Source organism: Rattus norvegicus, chromosome 4, assembly GCF_036323735.1.
Source record: "Rattus norvegicus strain BN/NHsdMcwi chromosome 4, GRCr8, whole genome shotgun sequence".
Taxonomy (NCBI): domain Eukaryota; kingdom Metazoa; phylum Chordata; class Mammalia; order Rodentia; family Muridae; genus Rattus; species Rattus norvegicus.
In genome coordinates this window covers 150,133,732-150,159,213 of record NC_086022.1, presented here as the reverse complement: position 1 = coordinate 150,159,213, position 25,482 = coordinate 150,133,732, and the positions used below count along the sequence as shown (strand labels likewise).

Here is a 25,482-nt window from a genome sequence, read left to right as displayed (position 1 = left end):
ATTTACATTTCAAATGTTATCCCTTCCCCCACCCAACCACCCACCCTTTCCCACCTCCCCGCCCTGACATTCCCCTACACTGGAGGGTCTAGCCTTGGCAGGACCAAGGGCTTCTCCTCCCATTGGTGCCTAACAAGGCCATCCTCTGCTACATATGCAGCTGAAGCCATGGGTCTGTTCATGTGTACTCCTGTGATTTCTTTTTCTTTTTCTTTTTTTCTGAGCTGGGGACCGAACCCAGGGCCTTGTGCTTGCTAGGCAAGCGCTCTACCACTGAGCTAAATCCCCAACCCCACTCCTGTGATTTCTTGTAAGTGACATTTCTTTCATATACTTTATTCACAATTGGGGAGGGGGACATAAGAACTGACTGTTTCCATGTAACAATGAGAAGACACCAAATCTAGAAATGGAACTAACCCAAGTCTTAGACTTTAAGAAAAATGTTAAAATAAGATAAATCAAGAAATACAGACAGAACTAGAGCTGTGCTAAGGAAAAAGTTAATACCAACAACTATAAAATTCTCTTAAAATGACTTGCATTGTTTTTCCTTCTTCACTGCTGGGGATGGAACCAGTTTTGTGTGTGTTAGGCAAGTACTCTCCCCTCCCCCCCAACTCCCACCCCAATCTCCCAACTCCCTTCCCCACCACCACATTTCAGCTCTCTGAGTTGCCATTGCAAGGACGAGTATGAACTTTAGAGTAGTATCAATAATTTAAATATTTTCTGGACTTTCACTTCAACAGATAAAGAGTATCATAACCTAGAACAGCTCCCCTGACCCTGAGGGGGAAAATGAGCAATCACTGCTTCCATTTAAACCCAAAGACCCAAAGAATGATTCCAGTTTTTGGCAGTTCAGTTTCTTCAGAGACGAATGTTAATGCAGTGTGAAGTAATTTTGCCATGTTTAACACAACAGAATGACGAAACCCAGGATTGGAAATGGAGCTCAGTGGTAGAGCGTTTGTCTGGCAAACACAAGCCCTTGGGCTCCAGCCCTAGTACTGTACTGGCTTTTTGCTTGTTTGCTTTTTTCTTGCTTGCTTTTAAAAACGAGATATAAAGTTGTTTTCTTTAAGTTTGATTATTTTCTTCTTAAAATACACATGGGGGTTTCTAAAGATACCCCCTTTTAGCATTCATAGTATAGCGGCGAGCATACTGCTTTTCAAGAAGCCCCTTTTTACTTAAATAACTGTCATTTATTAGTGCAGTGAAGATAACTTTAGGTTTTGCTTTTCCATATTCTCTAAACTGCTTAAAATGTAAGATATTCTGTTCTCAGAATCTTCTATCTGATCCTGCAATAACCAATATGACAAAGACTAAAACAATAAGTGTCACAGAGGGCTTTAGATCTGCCTTCGCAAGCATCATACTGCCTAACCTTCACAATAACCCTGTTAACACCTGGGGACACAGTAGACACACAAGGAAAATGGAAACTGACTTGCTCCATTCATGAAACTTATATATGGGCAATACAGAACCAGTCCTTATATTTTTGTCCCTTTAAACTTCTAGCCAGGTGAGAATTTTGTCAATTATCTGATTTTAGTATACCATTACTTAGAGCCCCTTAGACAGTTTAAATATCCCCCACTACCTAGAACCCCTTAGACAGTTTAAATATCCCCCATTACCTAGAGCCCCTTAGACAGTTTAAATATTCCCCATAGAAGTGGTATGCAATCAACACTGCTCCCATCTCTGTGGGACTCTGGTTTCGAAGGGCTCTATTGCAGCATTTGTCATGTTTCTAAGACGCGTTTTCATTGCTCAACCAGCTCTAGAGAACAAGTGTCATCATCCTTCAAGCTCTGGTGCAACAGCTGAAAATTAAAGAATCCACACAGGACTGAGTCTGGCACTCAGAGTGGGAGGCATATTGAGCATGAGTCCGAGGAAGTGTCCCTTGCACCGTGCCAATTTTTATTGGTGGAAATCGGAGCCAGCATGAGGTTACTTGGGGTTGCCTGCAGAACTCTCAAAAAAAGAAAAGGAGTGAGATGAAAGGGACCCAGTGTTCATGGAGTCTTGGAAAAACATGTAGATGTCCTCTTCGGGACCTAGTGCTCATGGAGCCTTGGAAAAACATGTAGATGCCCTCTTTGGGCAGAGTGACTGAAAGGGTAACTTCAACTTCATGGATATGACCAATGCAGCTGGACCTCTGGACCAAAACCAAATATTTTTTTCCTTTCTTTTCTTCAATAGCAGTACCCAGTTCCTGTACCACCACCCAATTTACTTTGCCTCAGATGAAGAAAGAACACCTAAGCTGCTGGGCTATGCCAAAGACATCTCTACAGCATGTCATCAATGCTGGCGTTGGATCACTAATGATGACAGCATACTTGATTTATTTCTACATTTATCTGTTTGTTTTAGCAGGAGTGGACTAAATATTTAACAGTCAACCATAAAACACAATACATGTAAGAAACAGGTTGTTGAGCTTTAATAGCTCAAATTTTTAGTAGAGAAACATTTGTGATAAACCAGATAACCATAAAATCCAAAGTTCAAATTATTAGTAAAAATTATATTTTAGTATTTAAAATATTAAAATTAATATTTTAATATCTTAAAAGACTGTGTTGCCCAGGCTAGCCCCAACTCCTGTTCATGATTAATCCTTCCAGTGCAGTCTCCCAAGTAGCTGAGCCTATAAGTCACAGCAGTACACCTGGCAAATAATTCTATTTTGTACAATTTTGATGAAGAAAGTAAGTTTTAGTCTATTAGAGAGATTTCAGACTCAGAGAAATTACATTTAGGACAAAGACACAGCATAAAAATAAGAGGTTGGTATGGAATAAAATCTTCATCATCTAACTATCTCTTGACATAACCAGTATTTGCCCTCTAAGTCATTGTGCTAGGTTCTAGACAAGTTCTTTTCAAAGAGACAAAAGTACCAAAGTTGGAGTCAAGAATTACTTCATAATGTAGGCAGGATATTCTTTCTCAAGGCAGGCTAGATAAAACTAATACAGCTAGCAGTCACTTTCACAGCTTACAGAAAAATAGAATATTTTACAGAATATAATGAAACTAAACTTCTGTATAAGAAACTCAGATAATATATACAATGAATCAAAGGTAGGACTAGGGGTCAGATCAAGGACAGACAGTAAACTCAATCCTGAGTTGGATTCTTAGCAACACACACACACACACACACACACACACACACACACACACACACAGAGAGAGAGAGAGAGAGAGAGAGAGAGAGAGAGAGAGAGAGAGCGAGCGCAGAAAAAATTTCAGGAATTTTTTTCACTTTAAAAACTGATGTCTTAAAAATTGTGACAAATGTGTTCAAATTTTAGGCTTCCAGAAAAATTTAAAATGAAGCTATTAATTTTAACCAACAAATGACTTCATTTTAATGCTTTTGCACTTCTATTATAAAACACAATCACCCTAACTCAACAACCTATTTTATATGTAATCTATGAGACAAGAAAAGTAAAACAAACAGAAACACTAGAATAAATAAGAAATGATACAAAATAGAAGCTATGCCTAAGAAACCCCAGTAGAAGGAGCTATAGAAATGAAAAGCGTAACATCTACAGGGGACAAGAAAAAAATGTTGGGAAAGGAGAATTTTGTTTCTGAGTAACAAATCTGCATAGAAGTAATGACAAATTGTTTATTCTGCATGCATCAAGCCTCACAGAGACCTCGTTTTCCTAGTGTGTAAAGTGAAAGGCTTGGAACAGATAGTCTTCAATCAGACATCATGCTTAGAGTATCCTAAAAACTCTACAAGAACATGTTCCTATATTCTAGGAGCTTGCAATTCTTTGGGAAAAAAGAAGATGTAGATTTCAAAGTACAATTAAAAATACTTGAAGAACAAAAGTTCTACAAGATGGATTAAAAATTGCCATGAAATAAATCTAACACAATAAAAAGAGGGGAAGCTGATTCGTCAAGTGTTCTGAAATGCTCACACACATTTTTGGGATATGTATGCAAATGCAGAAAACAAAAATGAACAGGGCTGGTTTTGGATATCAAAATACCTTTAATGTTTATAATTCAGGAGATGGAAGTCATGCACAGACATAAACTATAGATTAGATTAGGGTTCTATGCTGAAAGTTCTGAATACATTTATAAGTGATTACCATAAAAGTGGCCAAAGGATTAATATATTATATGAATACACATGGAAAACGGACATGCAATTCCACCCACACATGAGTGCCCGAAGCATCCCTTACAGCAACATCAGGAATGGACTTTACCTTGTGAAGTGCTCATAGGCAGTGCATCAGCGAAGGCACCATGCTCTGGGTCAACAGGAGGATCTCCCAGAGTTTCACCCATAACAGCATAAAACAGAGATTTGCCTTAATTCCCACTGATGTTTTGTCTGTGTCTTGTAAAAGATCGGTTGGTTAAAGGAAAAAGGCTTGTGGTCATTGAGCTTATGAATATGCTAATGAGTCAAGACACCAGTTTTCAAATATTTGGGAGAGGTGGGAATAAACACAGAAAGGATCAGGCCTGAATTGGCTGGCACTGTCCTGATTGAGAGCCAGCTGTGACAAAATGGTGTGTCATAATGCTGTCTGCTTCTTTGGCAAGACTTGGTACATTACAAGGAAAACGTTGCTACACTGTCTCGCCAGTGACCCACACATTCAGTGTTTGTGAGGGGTGTGAACTGTACAGTATTTGGAATTACCAGAGCAGAGACTGTTTAATATTGATTGCTTTTTAATTGCAGTAAAATACACACCAGTGGCTTTTTTAAATAGAAAACTTTAATCTTTAAGTTATGAAACACTAGATAAACTCATTTGGCCAACATTTTTCTTAAGTATCCATCCTTGGTTGAAATTCTTAATCACATTATCTGAAGAATACTCTTGTATTCAAATATATACATATTCTTATTTTAGATTTTGTTACCCACGTGGGTACTTCTAGGGTGATTTATTCAACAAGTTTACAAAAGATCAAAAATGCTACTGCTCTCCACATTCCACAGAACTAAACAGTTGACAGAATAAAGGCTGGTAAAGTTTAAATTTTATATATCAAAGTTTGTGTTTTCAATTTGTCTATCAATAGCAACTGCAGCAGTATTCCAATGGTTGATGTTTAAGTGGTAAGTGCTATGTCACAATGAAAAAAATTGGAGCCCTCCCTGAGAATAATGTATTACCAGAAGAAAAAAAATACCCTGCTAGATTGGCAAGGAATTGTGGTCAGTTTTGTAATCAGGAAAACTCTGGCTTCTTGCTTACGGCCTTTGCCCTTTTTGGCAGAAAAAAAACCTAGCTGTGCCAAACTGCTAACGTGGGAGCAGCCCTTGTCACATAAGTGACCTAATATAATTCAGTGACTTGTGGACTTTAAAAGAGCCCTTACATAGGGCAGCATATCACATGGCAATAATCCCCCGAATTATATTTATCCTGATACCCCCAAATGGAATAACTATATCTCTAGTAATCTATGTTGAGTAACTATTCATTCTTCAAGGGGACTAGCAAGAGTTTCCCTGTCAATAATTGAGCAATAACTCAATGGGAAAATGCTCACTGGATCTAAATATCACTCAGTGAATTGAGAAGTTCGCAATTACATCATTTAGTGACTCTCCCCAAACACTACTAAAGTAATTCAAGCTTGGTAGTCCAAATGATGGGGCTAATTATCACTGTGTAGGGTTAGTTTTATCTCCATTTAATTTGAATTCTTAATAAAATAATTTTCTTCTCAATGCTTAAAAACTTCTTTAAATTACAAAGTAATCAGACATAGGATGGAATCACAAACCCAGGACACACTACTTAAGGATGTAATAGAATCCAAAAATTTTGGTGGAGCTCACAGGTCAAAATCAATCACTAAATCAATCATTAAAGTCAAGAACAGAACAAACAGAAACAAAATTTAACAGAATGGACAAAATCTGGACTTCTATAGATAGTTCTATGTGCTATCTCTGGCATCTACTGTCTAGAATGTAAAACTTCAGCTTCATTTCCTATGAAGATCAATATTTCACTTGGTTCCCTTATTCCTGTCTCCGGATCCTGGTTAACTGTTTAAACACAGTTGAGGGGAGAGGTGTAGCACAGTGGTAGAGCTTTTGCTTGGCATTGATAGGCCCTGGGTTTGATCATCAGTATCCATCCTCAAAACATTTATTAAAACCCTCTTAAGATTTTGCATGGGTATTTAAAATGCTAACATTTAGTGAAAGATATCATTTTAGAAGGAGTGTAAAAAGATGAGAAAGGGAGTCCCTTGGGTAATAACTGTGTCTTCTAAATTAAAAAGACAAGCCTAGCACTGGAACTCGACTCCAGTGCTCAAGCACCATAGAGATAGAGGAAGAGGAGGCTTCTCCCTTAAGGGGGATATTAATGGGTACCTACATTACCCTATTTTCAATACCAATGACTGTGGTGAAAGTGGGAGCTGGCCTGGCAATACCTTCTTTCTCGTGTCTCTACATGCTCTCAATACTGAGGTAGATCACTCAGTTTCATTCGACTTGGCATGGATCTTCTACATTTGGTTTCTGAGGTCAACAGTCTCACCTGGGTCTCAGGTTCTGTTTTAGTCTCTGTTATTATCTGGGTTGGACCCCACATAGATATAGTTTTCCTCCCTTCTTTTCACAGGACAACATTTAGCTTGCATACCTACTGGTTATCTAGGCTTTCTGAGCCTCTACTTCTTAGTATGTGCTTGTCATTCAACCACACAAACTGTTTTAGCAGTTAATTATTCCACAGAACCTGAATTGGTAACATCTACTCTTAGGACTGTATTTTGCTGTTCTTCCCTTGTCCTAAGCTTTACTTGAAGCAAAAGCCTCTTGATCATTCTATTTTATTCACTTGTTCAACAAATATTTATTGACAATATAAGAGATGGCAAGCCTTAAGCTTGGTGCTAGGGTACAAATGAACAAGATGTGTATGCTCTATGGACTTCAAAAACAGCCAATAAACAAAAGTCATAGTTTAAGTAAATACAGAGTCTGGCACAGAGCAGATTCAACAAATGTTACTTATGTATTTGATGACACATTTGAACCATAGAACACACAAAACACCCAACCTACTAACAAAATAGCTACATGGTGTGGATTGTTTAAGACAGCTAACGTTTATTACAATCTGTTGTCCTACCATATTGTAGTAGGTTGCTTAAAAAATAATTTGCTCCCATGGACGTTCAGATAGATGAAAATTAATGGAGTCAATCTCATTTTTCCTGTAATTATCCACCCATTTTGTTCTTAAATATTGGAAATAATTAGCAATTTTATTTTACATAATTTACATTATTCATGCATCCATTAAATGTTAGGCATTACTGTAGAAACGCCCAATAGACACATTAGCAAGTCACAGCTTTTAGCCTTAGTGAGTTCATATTTAATTTCATTTACCAAAACTAACCAAACAAACCTAAAAGAGTGATCATCTAGTTTACTTAACTTTGATGGTCAGTTAGCATACATTCATATCAGAAATATATTTGCTTTAGTAAAGTAGTCAGTGTCAGGGGACAGTATTAACATCAGAAAATCCATAAGGTCATAAGGATTCTGACATGCAGGGGAATGTCTGTGTCTTCAAAACTTTAATAATTCTAGTGTCCTACTCTTGAAATTTATAGTGAAGTTCACAAAAGACCTTGTAGTGCTAACATTATACATTCTGTGTTATCAGAGTTTTACACCTCAGTGGAGAAGTTGATCAGCCCTGGTTTGGGGAAAAGCTGCAGAGGAGGGTTAGAGTCAAGAAAAAGAACAGATAGTACCAGAGAGGACTTGCCATGCCTGGAGGATTGCAGGTTTTTTGAAGTACAGATGGAGATGAAGATCTTGTCTTGGATTTTGAAAACCTAATGGGTATGGATTTGATTGTGGGTTCAATATTACATTCTTGGTAGAAGAAAGAAGGAAAGTAACAAACTATTTAACAAAGAAGATGGAAAGTCTATTTTAATACATGTGCTGCCAAAGTGAGAACAGCTGATTTACTACTTTGATTTACTACTTTCTCTGTTTGTAATACCTGGAAACACCTTGATAGTTTGCTATTTGAGAATGGCTGTGTTTTGGGTTTTTGTTTGTTTATTTGTTTGTTTTTAAAGACAGGCTGGCCTCAAACACACTGTAGTCGAGAATGATCCTGGATTCCTGATCGTCCTGCCTCCACCTCCCAAGTGTTAGGATTTCAGGAGTGCATAACTATCCCTGGTGAGGCTACCCTTTAATATTTAATCTTGAGTGTTAATTATGGAATCCCTCATTTACTAGAAATAAAAACCCTAAATTTTATACATTTGAAAGGTAATTAGATCTATAAACATTAATAATTTAATATTAAAGGACCCAAAATTCATTAGTAAAAATTACAATATTAATATTGCTAGATTACTCAGTGTTAGAATAATTTATGTAAAAATTTTCCATGATTATAGAGTTAATAATTTAATATTTAATAAATTGAATTTATTATGCAGATTATTAGATTTTTAAAGAATTCCTTTAATTGGTTTCTTTTGTATAAAATACATGTTTGTATTTTGAATATTCTCATTTAAAGGTTGCTAAATTCTATTTTATTGGTACAGTTCATAATTATCCTGGCTCCTAAACAATTTGCAATTAGGGGCTCTTTAGAGCCTAGCACTATGCCTCTGGTTGGCATTCAAATATAGTAGGGTTGTTTTTGTTGGTGATGAGGATGATGAGCTAACAATTGCTTACCACATTTGTCTCATGTGCCATTCAAGGAGCTTAGAGCCTATTGTGAATGGCTAGCAGAATCATTTGTTTTTCTTGTCTTAACAAGACTTCAGCTTCATGGCGAGGCCTCTAAGAAACAGGCAGACTGCCTGCCCACTCCCTCCTGTCCTTACCCAGAACAACTGCCTTCTTCCCAGCTCAGCTGAAGCTGGCTTGGAACCTATCTTCAAGTGGATGGTTGTATCCACTTAGGGTTTCCTCACATTACAAGGAGTGACATGCCAACGGATCACAGGCTTGGAGAAGAAGCAATCCTGATCCTAGATACCATTCCTGCAAGCCTGATCCTCACTCACAAAGGAAGAGAGCAACGAAGGGCATTTATGCCATCTTGTTCACAGACACAACCCATTCTTTCAATAAAAAATATAATTACCATTCAAATTTTTAGGAAGTAAAATTTTAAGGCAATTAATATAACAAAGCTACATAAACTATATTCTATGCTTTTAAAGACAAATAACTCAATAAAATGGTATTAACTTGAGTCTAGCAGCCCCAGTGAATGAATTAGGTATGGGCTGTGATGCAGCAGCAAAGGGCACAGACGTTGCCCAGAAAGCTTAGACGTCAGGCTCCTGGCCCTTCACAGACTTCTTGTCTCACTTCTTAGAGCTAGGCTACTCTTCTCTGGCATGAGAAGGGGCCTCTTCACAAAGTAAATAACCACTTTTTAAAATAAAAGACTCAATTAAATTTACTTTTCTTTTTAAAAACAAAAATCAGAACGTGTTAGGAGTAACAAAACACAGAAACAGAAATGAATAATTTTTAAGTTAAAATTACCAATGATTTTTCATCACAAGGTAGTAACTATTCATGTTTTTGGTTGATAATTCTATTTTTTTTAGAAAATGAAATCCAGACACATGTTGTGTGTCCTATCCTCATATAAGCATTAAACAATCTGCTGAGGTTTGAATTTGTTAATGTACTTTTGTTTGGTTGGTTTTGAGACAGAGCCTCACTCAGGAGTCTCCATACGCTTTCCAGACTGAACTTAAACACCCAGATCAAGTTATCTTCTTTCCTCAGAAGAATAATAAAGGTCCCTTTAGGTTATGATGGTAAGGTACATGATAGAACACATATAATTATTTAAAATTTAACAGGAATTCTCTGTGTTGTATTCATATATAAGCCAGCATCACTTATGCTGACCTGACTGATAACAAGGTGACAGCATAAAAGGTCTTTTCATACAGGGAAATGAGGCCTCATAGTAAAATTAAAAATCTCAAGAGAGGAGAAACAAGGTACAATAGTAAATTAAATGTCTCAAGAAAATAAAACAACTGAAAACTTCCCTTTCCCCATTTCCTTTAAAAGTTAACTTTTGCAATATTTGAAAGAGAACCTAGCCTGTCTAACCACTTTGCAGGGCTCAACTAAACACTTAAGTTACTATGCCTCTGAACTAAAGACATCCTATCTAAACTATGTTAACTTGTCTTTTCATGTAATGTCTAACGCCTGAAATTTTATTGTAATTGGGTTTTTAGTATGATAAAACACAATGGCCTATATTTTCAACGTTCATTGATATGAGAAATCCTCTCCCTGTAAACCATGTATCTCTGTCAATTTGATCTTTATCAATTACTTTTTCAAGATCATCTGCATGGGTATTTCTTAGGCAGCATCCTGCCATGGGAGAACCACACTGGCAATCTATAGATACTACAGCAATTCAGAGCCACAGCACTACATCTGAGTTTAGTTCCATAAAACACAATTGACCAATATGGTGATATGACTGAAGGAAATGTTTGGATGTTAGAATCACTGACTGACAAAACTTTGTACCAGGACAATTAATACACTCAAACTCTGAATTTTTCCTATAAGAAAAATGAGTTTCAAAGGACTGAGATGATTTACTTATGTCATTACTCAGATAGTAGCAGAGTTTGAGTTACAAATTGCTTCTTGATTCCTAGTTCAAAGCCACAAACTTTACTCTATCTCATTAAGATAAAACAATAAAACATTAAAATACATGTTGCAATCAATTATCCTTAAGTCTACCAATCACAGCCTATTAGTCTGGATGTATCTTCCTATCTGACTCACTTAATGTGAATGAATTAGCTATGGAAATCAGAGTTCACAACGGAGTTCAGACATAGTACTCTCTGGAAAGAAAGTACGTCATAGGACCTTCTTAACAGAATTACTACCATTCAGAAAGCAGTTCAGGAATTTGTTTTGCTGACAAATGTCTTCTTGCCTCATTTACAGACTTTACAGTTCTTAACCTAGTTTCCAGAGTTCTTTCCTGGTGTTAACAATCCCCCCCTAATAGAGCCCCTAGTTCTTTTGAGCATATTAATATTACTATAAGAAAATTTCTTTGTGGCAATAAAATTCTAGTAAAAAAGATATCTTAGAGCTGCACAGAATTTTTATTTCCAGTTTGAAGCTAGGAGGTTATCTAAAGCAAAATAAGAACACAAAAGCAACTATTTGATAGCGCTTCAGGATGAAGTCCAGGGGGATAGAGGTGTCGATCTGAGGTAGAGGACTTGTCTAGCATGTGTGAGGGTCTAGGTACAATCCTCAGCAATATAGAAAAGTGGGGGAAGAGTTTGCATGTGTTTTTACTCAGTGCAGGAGATCAGGGTTTGCATCGCAGTGCTGGAACTCACAAATGTCCTTACTTTGTTATGTCTTGTTAGGCTTTTGTTCTCTCATCTAAAGAAGGGTTACTAGAATTTTAATTGATTTAAATAAACCAGTGCCTAGAATGCAATAGGCTTCCCAAATTATTATATTGGTTTCCCATATTATATTATGAATTCTTATAATCAAAACCTTGATTGATCCCTATGCTTGATTCTTGGTTCATAAACAGAGCCATCACTAAGTAACAAACCCACTGATCCCATCATTTAACCACACATGTATTTCAGGAAGAAACTGCACATGTGGGACATGGAATCTTCAGGATCAAGTAGGAGTTTTACAAATTCACTTGGAAACAGACACTTTCTGCTTATGATAGCAAACAGAGATGTGATAGTGAATGGTACAGGATTGTAAAACATGCTCACATGAATTTTGATGACAATAGAATAACAAACATCATAGAATGTATTTTATATCAATATTTCTATTTGCATATATTGGTCAGGTAATAGTATTATTAGGTCAATTACCTAAAGGTTTATCTCTTTAATGGTCTTTATTAGGCATACTATAAATTTTGTTATGGTCTAGTTCCTTAAGTTTGAATTTATTTAACAAAGCTATACCAGTTTCTGAAAGCTAGTAGGCTAGGAACAACAATGACAACAAAAAACCCACAAATACCTTTAGAATTCAGATGCTGTATTATTGAGAGCCTGCTCTGCCAGGTGCTGTGCTGTCCTAAGATACACACTCCTGTTTAGACTTCATAAAAACCCTGTGAACTTGAGGAGCAGCTCTCTCTACTCTGGGAGACGATGGCTAGTGGTAGGATTAGAAATGGGAGCTCACACACCATGAAGCACAGTTAAATATCACATAACCATACAAAGAGGACAAGACACTGGCCTACAGAGCAAGAACCTGGTTTCTGTCCAGCTGTATGCATGGCCTATGCTGAACTAAGTTGGGAACAATCTGCCATCATTTTACAGATAGGGAATTGAGTCTCAGGTTACAAGATTGGCAAAGGACAGAGAAGGGGTTTAAACTACTGGAAACTGGGCACTAGTGAGGTTCAGAGGACGAACAGCAGCTGTCTGGGTGGGACAGCACTGGAGGAAATCTAAAAGGAATTCAAGAACAAGAATACCTGAGGTGAGCCCAGAGAAAAAGAACCTGTTGGTGGTGGCAAGGAGAGTGGAATGAACCAAGGCAAGGCTAAATGGGAGAAAACATAATGAAACAAGGGTAACGAGGGCCCATAGCACAGTACACCTCAAATGAGTATCTGATACAGAACTCCCAGGGAGTGAGACAGCAGTTCAGATGGGCATAGGAAGCCTGGCAATCAAAACAAATTAGACCTACTCTGTAAACAATATGATCCCCATGTAGTGCAGTTAAAGACATCTCTGGTATAGACATTGAGCTTCTCAAGGAAATACAGCATAGTTTACACCTAACAAGCCCTTGGTCTTGGATGCCTATTGCTCTGAGAGAGGCTAAAGTGTTTTCTAGTCTTTATATCTTCTTCCCTCACACTACATATGCTTCATCATCGCCATACTCAGAGGCTGAGGATAAGAGGACAGAAGAATCATAATTCAAGGCTGTCTGGGGCTGTACATTTAGTTATTATTACTATTATCATTACAGAACTAATTGACATTGTTGGACATTAGAAAACGCAGAGTACTGAGTGAAGTCATTACAGTCCCACTACCTAGAGAGTATCCATCTGGAGTTCTCAGTGCTCCTGTGGATCTTTTCCAGTGTGTGTGTAAGATCATAAGCATATACACATAATATAGTAGGTGTGACATTTGTTCTTAAAATGAAATTTTGTATTTACTGGTAATAACTTGCTTCTTAAACTTAGTAATCTCCATGCTTCCACTTAAATTTTCATTTCAAACAACACCCAGTCCCTATTTGAATTTCCCAGACCCATGTATTTGTAGTTGGTTTGCTCCCATCTAAACTTTATTGATAATGATGAAATTACTATAAGCCCTTTTAGATCTAGCACAATTTCTTTTTTCCCCACCCCAACAGTCCCTTCAGTGTTAAGACCACTGAATAATCAGGCTGATGAGTACCTAGAATGTCTCACCTTCTGGATTTGACCAGTTATTTTTTGTGTCATCATTTATATTACTTCTCTATTCCCTGCGTTTTCAACAAATTGGATACTTTATGTAAGGGTTATGTGCTAAAATCGAATTAAGAATTCTGTATACATGGACATCATCTTACTGTTGACAGACAGTCACTAGGTCTGGTGTTTCAGGCCTGTAATTCCTGCTAGTCAGGAGGCTGAGGCAGGAGAATTGCTCATTAAAGGCAGATCAGTGAGACCCTTTCTCAAAATAAAAAGTAAAATGAGGACTGGAGGATATTGCTCAATGGTAGAGCATTAGTCTATGATGATTGAGGCGATAGGATCAATCCCCCATTTCAATCTGTCATTCTCCACCTCCTCTCCCACATACGGGGGGCGGGGAGGAGGAGAGACTGCATTAATGATGCTAACATCAATTACTAGTTGGGAAACCAAACTCTTATCTTTTGGTTGTGAGCCTAGCCTTTAATGGCTAAGCTATTTCTTCAGCCCATCAATCACCAATTTGGAATGGCAGTAGTCCGACCTCTCCCTTATATGTTTATTTCTTTCTTCCTTGCTGCTAGAAAGCATATGTATACTTACTGTGGCACTCATGTTCTTTAAAATGTATTTTTAAAAGACTTACTTATTTACTTCCATGTGTGTATGTGCATCTCTGTGAATGTGTACCACACAGAGTTCAGAAGAGGGTATCAGATTCCCGAGGGCTAGAGTTACAGACACTTATGAACCACCCAATGTGTAAGCTAGGGACTGAATTCAAAAGCAGTGGGCACTTTTAACTACTAAGCCATCTCCCACACCTGGCATTCAGTTTCAATAATCATTCCGCTTAGGATTCTAATAAACTTGATCATATCTTCTCCAAATCAATAATTTGAGTTTATAACATGAAGCTTCCCTAATTATGCCAATCATAGATCACTCAGTTGAAAAAATTATTAAAACACAAAGAAAAGGAGGGGATCAAACAGGAAAACAGAAAGAAACAAGTTTCTCAACTCTAAAATAGCTTTCCCTCCCTAACCTAAAACAAATATAAAATTGAGCTTTAACTCAGTCCCTCTAATTATGTTTTTGTTATCTATTGCACACAGTCAGATGAACAGCTCAAAATGCCTACAGTCACTCTGGGCAAGTTGACAAATATCCTACACATTGAAATGAGAAGTGGGAAGGAGGCCAGATTGCTTAATTGTTTGTTACTTGGGAGTCTGAAAAGGTGGACAAGCCAAAATCTTTATAGGGATCCAAAGAGTACAACTCCTTCCTTAGGCAGCTGGAGAAAACAATACACTCAGATTCTCACTCTATGTAATCACAGAGGATGACTCCATTGTATAGCCCATTGTTTCTTCCATGTACTGCCTGAAGGGGAAGTGTATTGTTATCTAAGGGAGACCTTCCATAAAAGAGTTACATATAATGAGAACATAGCCTCTGGGAGATTAATGGAGATGTGGCATTCAGTTCAGGAGGGAGCTTTCAAATAAACATTTTGGGATCTGTGCACTTAAAAGACCCTTGCATTAAAACCAGGAAGCTGTGGTGACCAAGAATGAATGGCAGGCTAAATAAAGGGGCTCTGAAGAGCTTATGGGGCAGGTAAATGAGCAGTTGGAGCTCACAGGTAATGAAAATATCAGGATGAGCTTTTCACATATGGGAGAAATCCTAAGAACATACACTTTAACCTCCTCTTTGATAATACATGGGGAAACTGAGGCACAAAAGAGTGCTTCATTTACAGATGACACAGACAAGGCACTAGAAGTAGAATGACTTGCACGCTGCCTCTGTATATATCCACCTCTAGTAGGCTGTGCATGGACAGAGCATATTTTAGCTGTCTGTGCAACTTATAGGTTAACTCTCATTTTTGAGAAAAAAATTTTTCTATGAAACCAAATCTGAGTTTCTTGGGGTCTTGTTTGTTTCAGTTTTGGGGGATGCACCCGGGGTCTCATGAGTTCTAAGCAAGCATGTCCAGTTGTACAATTTTAATTTGGCTTCATGTTGCTGACATAAAAATCCATCTTTTAGATTATCTATGTAACATCAAAACTAAATTCTGAGATGTTTCAATGGTATAGATTATAAACCTTCCAGTGCCCAGTATTACCATTTTCTTTGCATAAGGTTATAAAGAGGGCAATGGTAGAGTTTTAATATGAAAATAATTATTTTGCATTTACTGAAGGTCAAATGAGAGCTGATATTGCTAAAGAAAGGAATGCTTCACAGCAGAGTTCCAAAAGGGAAGAGTCCAGGGACAGTGTAACTGTCTGTACGGCAATGACAGCAGAAAGGTGATGCATGGACGCATGGAGTAGAATTTCTATCCTGCACTTCTAAAGCAAATGTGGAAGGACTCACAGATTGTCACTGAACTTTCTTTAGTTCCAAAGATACTTTTTTATTGGGTGTTTTATTTACTTACATATGCATGAACTATAATTTGTAGAACTTATATTAATAGCTCTAAGACAACTTTAAAAATACAAACATGTATATTTGCTACATTATATTAAAAGGTTGTAGATACTAAGAATCATAAAAAATTCCTCTCTTGAAACCTGTACTTGAATACATAGTGCAATATAGTGTCATAAAATCCTTGACACCAACCAGATCTTTCTTTTTTCCTTCCTCTCTTTTCTTTCTTTCTTTCTTTCTTTCTTTCTTTCTTTCTTTCTTCCTTCCTTCCTTCCTTCCTTTCTTTCTTTCTCTTTTTCTCTCTTTCTTTCTCTCTTTCTTTTTCTTTCTTTTTTCTTTTTCTTTCTTTCTTTCCTTCTTTCTCGTGTGTGTGTGTGTGTGTGTGTGTGTGTGTGTGCGCGCGCGCGCGTGTGTGTGCTTATGTTAGTGTATGTCATGTGTGTCCTACTGCATGCTGAGGCCCAGAGAGAACACTAGACCTTCTGAAGTTAGATTTATAGGCAGTTGTGAACCAATCAAAATGGGTACTCTCCAGTCTCTAACCCTAAGCACAGAAAAAAGAAACATGTTTTATGAAAAATCACATAGCAAGTTAGTGATTGAGTTGCATCTAGAACGTAATTCTTAAATCACATGGTTACAAGAATTTATTTTAAGTTGTATGTGTTAACCTCAGTAAACATTAAGTATACTAAGTATATGTTAAGTAAACATATATATATATAAGTAAACATATAAACAAGATGTCTCCTGGAATTGAGATGTGAAACATTCATTTTCCCAATCATATATTTTTTCTGTTGGTGGTCAAATGATGATTTTAACTCAAATCTTTAATCTAGAATCTGAAGCCTGGTATTTATAGTACTAGGCGGAAAGAAAAAAAAGTTTTTTAGTTAATTTCAAGACTAAAGAATTAAGTAACTTGTGCCTGTGGCCCCAGCACTTGGGATGCTAAAAAAAGATCATTGCCTACAAGTTTGAGGCAAGCCTGGGCTAAAAATAAGATTCCCATTTCATATAGAAACTAGAAAGAAGAGGAAGAGACAGAGGAGGGGGAGGTGGGAAAAGAGGAGGAGGAAAGAGGCAGGACAATTTAAGGGGAAAGTGAGAAGCTGGCCTCAACCTTCAGTTATGTCACTAAATTGGTCTATGAACTGTGGTAAGTCACAACAGCTCTGGTCTCAATTCCTGATTTTTCACATAAAGATAGGGAAAGGACAAGATTAGATGGCACCTAACCCTTTCTTTAAGCTCTTCTATTTCATACATTTTAAATGCTATGTGCTTTTGTCTCTACATAAAATTACCCTAACTTATACATAGGATTATTATTCTTATGACTACATATGCACATGCACACATGCACACACACCCCCACCACACTCTCACACCTTAGTGTTACTTCTTAATATGTGACTTAAGTTTTATTGGAAAGAATTTTCTCTTCATGCTTATATGCCTATGGTACACAGAAGATGCTCAGTAAGTACTGAGTAGAAGAGTGAATGCATGTGTGTGTTCCTGTTTTATGTCATCCACCAGGATTAATTTCTGGACTTATGGCCTCATTTCTACCATAATATTTAACTACTATGTGTTTTCTGGGTTGACACCCAGTCAATGAGCATCACTCACTGCATGGAGCTGACATCAGACAACCTAGACATAATTTATTTCATATGTCAGTTTTATCTCTCCAAGTAATACTGTTAACTCCTTTGAAGATAGAGAAGAAAGTGCATTTAACTTCAATGATAATTATTAATATAGCATTAGGTATTTAAGACTGGATGGCTTCTTGTGACTCTTAAATCCACGGAGATGATACATTATCTCTCAAGGCCTTAGGAAAGTTTTCTACCCAAACTTAGATGTCTGTAAGAAGCTTTGCCTTGTGTTTGCTTTCAGAAGAGGTGCTAAGAAAAACAGTTTTCATTCTTTGCAAAACTTCCCAAACAAACATAAAGACTGCTATTCACACTATTCTTCTTCCTTGACCTAATAAAACAGCTAGTTGCTCATAACAAGTTCTTTAGTTTGGATTCTGATACTTGAAACTTCTAGTATACTAAATGCCTGGTGTCATATGTAGAAGGAACAGGGATAGTGAAGGGTTTAAAATGGGCTTGGCAAGTCATTGGGTGCTTTGGCTTTGACTTCTTCCTATATAAAACAGGAATTAGGCCAGGCAGTGGTGGCACAAGTCTTTGATCCCAACCGAGAAGCAGGCAGATCTCTGTGAGTTCAAGGTCACCCTGGTCCATAGACTGAGTTCCAAGAAAGTCCTGGATACACAGAGAAACCCTGTCTTGAAAAGCAAAACCAAACAAACAAAAACAACAACAACAACAACAACAAAAACCCCAAAAATCGAAACCCAAAGAAAACAAAAAACAACCAAAACAACAAAACCCAGAAGTAACAACTGTCCTATTGTAGAGAAAACGTTAAGATGAAAACATGTTATTGTACGAAAAACTTTATAAATTTTAAAGCTCTATGTAACTATGGGCAGTGTTGTACTTCTGTGGTTTCAGACACTCTTGAGGCTAAGGCAAAAGGATCACTTGAACTTAGGTGTTTGAGGCTAGCCTGGACAACATGAAAGGCCTCATCCAAGGAAAACAAACAAAAACTACAGGCGACACAGTGAAACCAAACCAATAGAATACTCCTAGATGAACATGATACTATTTTCTTCTGTTGTGACCAGAACAATAAAAACATTTCGCTTAAGATTATAATTTTAAAGCTTTATTGAGTGAGCATGAAAATATACATGTAAGAGGAGGATGTAGTTTAGTGGTGGAACCCTTGCCTAGCATTCGCAAGGCCCTGGATTCCACCACCATAAGCACAAATAAGTAAACAGGTAAGAAAAGAAAATGCACATGCTGACAGTTGGAAACAGCTGTGCCATGATGCTAACATCTCTCTGGGTGATGAGATTCATTATGAAGGACTCTTTGCTTTGTGTGCTTCTGTAGACTTTGCAATAGCAGCTATTTCTTTAATCATTAGCTCACTTAAACTAAGGATGCTGTGTAACAATTACTAGAAAAAGAACAGCTACCAACATGGAAGGCTCCCTGAAGAAGAATACACACACATGCACAGTAAGCCTCACACAGCTGAGTTCTGAAGGCTGTTTCTGTAGATAAGTGGCAGTATTGTTTGGTTATGCCTTTTCAATGACTAGACTTACCAAGGACACTACAAGTCTTTGCATTTTTCTATGGAACTATTATCTCTGACATGTCTTTCTTCTCTGAAGTGTTTCTACTGGACTGCAGAAGTGCTGGTCTTCAGAAAGTATGAAGAGGTAAAAGACACACTTGGAAGACAGACAATTTATCAATAGCCTTGCATAAAGGATACTACATGCTCCTGAACTCATTGTTGCCATTCCTCTCTGCCTGTCTACAACCCTAGAATGCTCATGCTGTCTCTTGTGATGCTCAGAGTATACACAAATCAGTTTCCAACTCGGCCTTCATCCTATTACTGAGAGGTTTTCTTTTTTTTTTTCTTTTTGAAAAGAGATCATACTTCCTTAGGCTGGCCTTTAACTTGGCTCAAATTGTTCTCTCTTGACATCCTTAGTGACCAGGGCTGAGAAAATGAATGATGCCTCCTATTTTACTGATCTGTCTTTGTTTCTAGCACTGTCCTAGCTTAAATATTGCTCTTCCTTGAATTCATTCTTATCATTCATTCTTCTTAGCCTTGTTGAGTAAGCCGCTAAGATAAAGGGGTTCAATTACGATGATCAGATACTTCATCAACTCCCAGCCAGGACTTGTATTAATGAAACAAGGCATTGTTAGCCATGCATATAGGATCTTGGGCTTGAACTGAAACCATCATAGGCAAACCAGGTCATCATCACCTTAAGATTAAGCAAGGTCAGGAGATGAGGAGAGGATAGGTGTCCTGATGCCTTTGGTCCTTAGCAACTAGGTCAGTGCTGTCTTAGTTGTTGTTTGTTTGTCCCTAATAACCTTTTCCTTCTGACAGGTAGCTCATTGATCCAGGACTTGTACAACCTTTTTTTTTTTTTTTAAGAAACCTCTAGTAGAATGTAGTGTTGTAAAATTTCTTCTCTCTCTCCCTTTCTCTCTCAAAGACTGAAGGTTCACACGGGCAGTTGTTTTGCAAAGGAGGGTGGAAATTGCACAGTTTTTGCCCTAGGCTCTCTTGCATTAAGGAGTGTTATATCTGGCCACTTCTCAAGCCACCAGATGTGAAATAATTAATGCCCACTTAGATTACAAATCTCATTTTAATATCTTTCAACATAAATAACAATAACAATAGTCAATTTGTGCATTTCAAGGCTTCCAAAACAAAAGATACAGTAACCACACAGAGACCATACTTAAAAAAAAACTTGATGAGGTACTTATCTTAGTGAAAAAAAAAGAATAGGTAAAATAGCCAATTTCAATGAAGATAATAGCATAAGGGTTTGATGACTACAATTAACATAACCAGCAAAACCCAGAATAACTCAACTTAGTAAATTCTTAGCACCTTGGGGGTCTGAATCATGGTTCAACTAGGGAAATGATTGTGTTTTGGGATATTTCCAACTCTGCTGAGGACCTGTAAATATGACTTAAGATAATACACATCCTTAAAAGCACTGGTCTAATGTATTCTCTAGAGTCTATAAACATAGGATGTTAGTGTTGGGGAAGGATGGGGGTGGGGGGTGGTACCCATCTAGAACCCAGACCAGGAAGCGGAGGCAGAAGAGCTGAAGCAAGATTGAGGTCAGCCTGTTTTCTTGTCTAAACAAAACAAAACAAAGCACAAAGACACACTTCACACAAACAACAATGATAACAACAAACCCTCTACTATAGTTCAATATAAACCTTAATAGCTAATTCCTAATGAAATACTCTATCAACATGAAACTTCAAGTAAATTGTTTAAACTACCTTGAAAGAAAACTAAGGATTTTGCTTCCTGCTCTGTTTTTGATCAATGGTGGACCTATGGAACATGAGAGCTGTCATTTCCCACTAGTTGAGTACAGTTCACACCATTTTAATCCAAGGTCATAAATAAGATTAAGAGTTGGGAAGCCAAGGTTTGGTGCACACTCATAAGCCCAGAACTTAGAAGTTTGGGGCAGGAAGATTAGGGGTTCAAATCCACCATGGGCTACATAACAAGACTTTCTAAAGGAAAACAAAAGTTAGACTTGGTAATAAACAAAATGAAGCAGAAATAAATAAAGCAATAAAAACATTCGAGATAAAGAGGTGACTGGTAGGTAAAGATTAAAGTAGATTGTATGAACAATTTAAGTAAGAAGAGAGATGTGACAATTTACTACTACATATTCAGGACAAAAGGACTGACTGACCATGAAGTTCAAAATGACTAATTATAGTGACATAATCTTTTAGTGGTAACAGACATGTTTTATATATAGTACCTATTTAATCTTGAGAAGTACAAATCTCATTTTGCCAAAAGATGAAGCTCAATAAAGCTGAGTAACTTGGCCCATCAAATCAGGAAGCGAAATCTGTATAAAAAGATATTTAACCCAAATATTCAAAGATGTGTCAAATCAACCTAAAATAAGACACAGAAACAACAACAGAACAATAAAAATTTTGAGCACCAGAGGCTGAGGCAAGGGGATTGATGGAGTCCAGGAGTTTAAAGCTAGCTTTGGAGACACAAAGATGCCTTGTCTCAAAATCAACCAAATAAAAACTGTTTGCTATTTAGAAGACACTGTGGGAAATACATGAGAGTGTAAGTCTGCCCTTAAAGTATCTGTAATCTTGCCAGAGAAGCAAGTGACAATGCAGTAAAACGTTAGGCAATGGTTTATGATTTGAATAAGAATTGAGCCAACACCAGAGGAGATGTCAAAAGGTAGACCTGGATAATTGCCAAGCTAATACCAAGATTAAAAAATTTCACAGGGATTTAGAGGAACATGTCAAGTGGGATGGCTCCTGGAAAAATCCCAATGGGATTTCAGGAGGGCTTGCACGGAGAGCAGGATACAGACTCTGGGAGTATGGCTTCTGGAGGAAGGTGCACTGGTGTTTTTCCCATTTCTATCTTCATTACTTGATACGGCTTTACTATTGTATGAATAAAGACTGACAAAGGAACAGATTAATAACAGAGGAATGAACACATGTAGAAGAAAGATGGAATGTTTGGAAAGGAGAAGAAGTAAATGTATGATGAGGGTGGGAGAGACCATGCAGGTAAACAAGTTATTTTGCTTTAAAGTTCTGATAAATGGTTTAGCCAAGATGTGTACATGAAGTAGTGTGGGCCTCCAGACTTTCAGTGAGGTACACAGATATAGATTCAAGAAATGCATCCCAGTTTGAATTCCAACATTGCCTCTACAACTAGTGCTGTAACTATATGTGTAAACTAAGTCTCAGTTTCATCAGTGTAGACCAATGGCTCTCAACCTATGGGTTGACCCCATTGGAGTCAAACAACTCTTTCACAGGTGTTATCTAAGACCTTATATAGGAAAATACAAACATTACATTATGATCCATAGTAGTAGCAAAAGTACAGTTATGAAGAAGCAAAGGAATAATTTTATGTTTGGGGCTCACCACAACATGGGGAACTATATTAAAGCATTGCAACATTAGGAAGGTTAAGAACCATTAGGAAGGTTAAGGTTGTAGGTGATTGTTATGAAGATTGAGAGAAATAAAGTAGAGGCTAGGGCTATGATTCAAGCCCTCGAAACCTTTGAACCTCTGGGTTCTACTCTCAGCAACAGAGAGGGGTGGGAGGAAGAAAGTAAGCAGAAGAAAACGCAAGCAAACAAGCAAGAGCCAGGCATGGTGGGATACATTTGTAAACCAAGTACCCAGGAAGCTGAGGCAGGTGGATCTCTGTGAGTTCCAAGCCAGTAAAGGCTACATAGAGGGCCCTGTCTCAGACAAAACACAAGAAAAGAAAGAAGCCTGAATTGAACAGTGCTTGGCACATAGAAAGTATAAATGTTTCCTTGTTAGGGAAACTCGGGGCTGGGGAGATAGCTTAGTCAATAAAGTGCTTGATGTTCAAGCATGAAGACATGAGTTCAAATCTCTACCACACATGTATAAAGGAAAGTGGGACAGTAAAAAAGGAAGGCACACAAAACCCCAGCACTGAGGGTTTGGAAGAGTAGAGACCAGCAGATCCTTGGATCTTACAAGTCAGTCAGTCTCACCAAATCCATGAGATCCAGGTTCAGTGAGAGATTCTGTCTCAAAAAAATGTGGAAAGCAAGCAAAGAAGACACTTTGCATAGACACTAAATGCACATATGCACCCATGTATGAGTATTCATATTCACATGTACACACGAATATATAAACATGTATGTATAGCCATACATACAAGTTATTATCACCATTTGAAAGGTCCCTGGTATAATCTATTCATAACTTAGCTCATTCAAATCTAATATAGACATAATGACTATTTACTGTATGTATATATACATATGCCTACTTTTAATGCTAGTGAAATAATTTTTAAAAAACTGGCTTACATATTAATCACTGATTAAAATATACTTTTATATAAAATCAATAATGCTAGGAATACATTGCATACATAATCATAGTGCCTGAAATTTTATCAAAACCCATATATTGAATTAAAAAATGGCATCTAACTGATTTGTACTGAAAGTTGTGAAACACTGGGAAGACTTGAATAAACCCTCTGGCTTCACTCACTTATATTATAGAGTTTAGAGCTCTGGTAGATAAGCAGTCCCCACCCATTAGCTTTGCTGTCCACAACATGTCTGACACATCATCCAGTATACAAATTGCCTCACTACTTAGGCATGTGCAAGTAGTGTCCATTGGGTGACCTTGTGATGTAAGAAAATCAGAAGGCCCTTCCAAGGTACGAAGATAACACTGTCAGGTTCTGAACACACATTTAGGAAGAGGCAGAGTTCAATTACACTGCCTGCTTCACTTTCCTTTCCCTTCAGCTGCCTTTCTCCATGCCTCACCATCCTGTTTCCCTTTACCAGAAGTACCCCAAGCCCTTTCCTCTAGGAGGCAGGCTTGGAGCTTGGGCCTTCTGTCTCCTCATGTTTGCCTGCCTTATGAATGAGCTATTTATTTCCCTTCTGCAGCCCTTATTGTCTGGGTGGCTGGTGACCACACAGCCAGCAGGACAGCAGCACAGTTGTCTCCACACCTTTTGAAAGAAATGGACAGATGCTTAAGAGGGAATGGAGGTTGAAAGTGACCCAATTCTTTAAAAGGGAAGTTTAGAAAATGTTTTTTTTGAAATAATCTTTTATGTTTTTATACCTACAGTCAAATGTTATTACTTAAAATAAGACTATGACAGTAAAAGTTCCAAACCCATCAATTTGGAGCTATCTAAGTTTAATCTATATTTCAGTTTGTCCTATAACATTTATCGAAATAAATGGCTTACTACGTCAAAGGAAGATTCTACACAACTGGAAATGGAAAGAGATTTCTAGTTCACTGAGTTGAGCAGAAATTTAATTTACCAAGAATAGGAACCTGGGGTGGAACACAGTGGCAGAGTGTTGTATTAGCATGTTTGGGGCCCTGGGGTCAAGCCCAGTGTTGCTCTATAAACAAACTGTTGTTTTACAAAGAGCAATCTAATCCTTCCATGGGTTGACCACCTCTTCATATCATAAGACTCTATCAAATGAACTGGAAAACTGTTCAAAATGACAATCATTGGCGTAAAGCTACCTTGGCACGTAAGGTTTGAAAATATCAGAGATGTGTGGGTACTGATTTATGTTCTGGTATCAGTCCTCTCTCTCTGAGGATCAGCCACATAGACAAATGTCTATTCGACAGCGTCCACCTCCAGTAGAAAAACAGGATATCAAATGGAGGGATGGGGTTGCCATCCCACAGTCAAAACCCCTAACCCAGAATTGTTCCTGTCTAAAAGAACTGCAGGGACAAAAATGGAGAAGAGACTGAGGGAAAGGAGGTTCAGTGATAGACCCAACTTGAGATCCATCTCAAGGGGAGGCTCCAAGGGTTGACACTGTTAGTGATGCTATGGTGTGCTTACAGCCCTAGGATGGCTGTTCTCTGAGAGGTCCAACAAGCAGCTGACTGAGACAGATGCAAATACACCCAACCAATGGACTGAAGTCGGAGACCTCTGTGGTTGAATTAGGAGAAGATTAGAAGGTGAGAAGGAGGGTGACCCCATAGGAAGACCAGCAGTCTTAATTAACCCAGACCCCTGAGATCTCTCAGATACTAAGTCACTAACTAGGCAGCATACACCAGCTGATACGAGGCCCCTGATACACATACAGCAGAGGACTGCATGGTCTGGCCCAGTGAGAGAAGATACAAGCCTAACTCTAGAGAGTCTTGAGGCTCTAGAGAGTAGGAAGGCCTGGTGGTTGGGGGGAGGGATGGGAGGAAGGGGCATGCTCTTGGAG

At 37.8% G+C, this 25,482-nt stretch overlaps 1 protein-coding gene across 5 annotated transcripts in view; it reads right to left on the bottom strand.

Annotated features, from left to right (window-relative positions):
- Window positions 1-25,482, bottom strand: part of Pparg (peroxisome proliferator-activated receptor gamma) — a 125,362-nt gene that overhangs the window by 61,891 nt on the left and 37,989 nt on the right. The window contains exon 1 of one of the 5 annotated variants that reach the window (NM_013124.3): window positions 4,275-4,442. The exons of the other annotated variants lie outside the window; for them this stretch is intronic. Within the exon in view, the coding sequence (NP_037256.1) occupies window positions 4,275-4,356 (82 nt within the window). The 5' untranslated portion in view covers window positions 4,357-4,442. Of the gene's footprint in view, window positions 1-4,274; window positions 4,443-25,482 lie in introns of those variants that run through there. 5 annotated transcript variants of the gene reach the window in all.